The 1,745-nt window shown below is 41.0% G+C and overlaps 1 protein-coding gene across 1 annotated transcript in view; it reads right to left on the bottom strand.

Moving 5' to 3' along the window:
* Positions 1 to 1,745, bottom strand: part of ABCB5 (ATP-binding cassette, sub-family B (MDR/TAP), member 5) — a 111,267-nt gene that overhangs the window by 77,931 nt on the left and 31,591 nt on the right. The window contains exon 13 of the mRNA XM_012659400.1: positions 1,366 to 1,536. Coding sequence (XP_012514854.1) covers positions 1,366 to 1,536 — 171 coding nt within the window. The remainder of the gene's footprint in view (positions 1 to 1,365; positions 1,537 to 1,745) is intronic.

Here is a 1,745-nt window from a genome sequence, read left to right as displayed (position 1 = left end):
AGGTACACATATTTCATGTAATTGGAATCATAGTTGACAAACATTTTGCATTCTTTTTTCATTTCCAACAGGGATTTCATTTTATCCAGTAGGAAGAGCATTGATTAGTTTATCACGTTGCCAAGCAACTATTTATTTTTAAAGTCTGAACTAGTTTTGATTGCCTAGAGTGATTAGCTTATTGGATGAGAAGACAATGGGCACAACATGTAACCTCTCAATAACCTGAAAGCCTGTTACAATACATTTAAAAATAACTCGAGATGAGTATGTTAAATGTAATCATTGTTAGTACATTGAAGCCCTAAATAAATAGACATCACTATTATTAAAACGATTTATGTAGGATATTCTATATAGAAATCCCTGTCCTAGTTCCTAAGTATAAAACAAAACATTACCCCTGCCCTCATTTCTTTTCTACCAAGATGAATCAAATTGGCCAAGCGTCCACAATAAATCAGGATTTTCAGATCGTGCAAGCAGCATGTGGCACTGTCATCATGGGAGGGAAACAAGGTCAAAACTTATACAATCTGATTTGTGAGTAAATAATAGGAACTAATAGATTTTTCAATAAGCAATGGGCACTCTGGCTGCCAGTATCCATTTCTGGTCCCACAAAGTCAACATTTAAAAGAGAAGCCTGCAATTTTCCTAGAGAGAAAAACACTTAATACATTTCCATGTAAAGGCAAAATAAAACGTGCCATTTAGCCTTCAGAAGGGTCTGGAGGCCATGATTTAAAAGAGTCTGGCCACTGAGAAACGCATTCAATGATTTTTCACACCACCTCTGTGGACTCCCCTCCCAGATGTAGCGTACTTGGGGCAGTTGTACTCACAACTGCACTGTGGCCTGCACAGGGTGAGCAGGAGGGCGGTGTGAGGTGTGAGGGGCCAGGGCTGCTGAAGGGGGTTGGGTCAAGATTAGCTGGCTCTCTACTTGAGGGGAAGTAAGGTTAAAATGAATACCTGGGACTGCCCTGAGGAAGAAAAGTGGTCAGAGAAGGGAATCCCACAGGTGTGTATGGAATAGGCAAAGGATGGACATGGTAATAGTAGTGCTGATGGTGGCGGGGTTATTCGGGGGAGGGGGAAAGTGCAAATCTGTGAAAACGGAGGTGTATTCGGGATGATTGCTTGTATATCAGCCTCATATATATATTTTTAGCACCAACTACAATGTCTCCTTCTCTCCTCCAAATCACTTCCTGTAACCATCACGTAAGGTCCTCCGTGGGTGAGCAACCTGCATCCATACCTTAAGGAACTTAAGTAATCCATCACAGATCCATGCTTTCTTGTATTTAACAACAACGGTGAAGCAGGAAAAGGAAATACGCAGTGCTCCTGCTCACTTACCTTCTCCAGTGCAGCCTGAACAACTGACTCGCTTTCCGTATCAAGGGCAGATGTAGCCTCATCTAAAATCAGAATCTTCGGGTTTCGAACTAAAGCTCGAGCAATGGCGATCCTCTGTTTCTGACCTCCACTCATTTGAGCTCCTTTTTCCCCTACCAACGTATTAAATTTCTAATGAAAAATAGGAAGAAAAGCACAGAGACAGAAGACAGCACTATTAAATGGTTAGAACAGGAAATGACAACCACAGTTGTGCTGTGATACCTGCTTCAGCCTGGGTGCTATGATTTTTAACTTGTTTTTGTAAAAACAAACAACAAAGTGAAAAAAGAGCCTAGTGAAGAGAGGACATAAGAAAAATTTGGCTAGCACTAAAAGAA

The sequence above is a fragment of the Propithecus coquereli genome, unplaced genomic scaffold (genome assembly GCF_000956105.1).
Source record: "Propithecus coquereli isolate 6110/MARCELLA unplaced genomic scaffold, Pcoq_1.0 Scaffold61, whole genome shotgun sequence".
NCBI lineage: Eukaryota > Metazoa > Chordata > Mammalia > Primates > Indriidae > Propithecus > Propithecus coquereli.
Note: the sequence above shows the minus strand (reverse complement) of the source record. Positions and strands in the feature narration are given on the sequence as shown.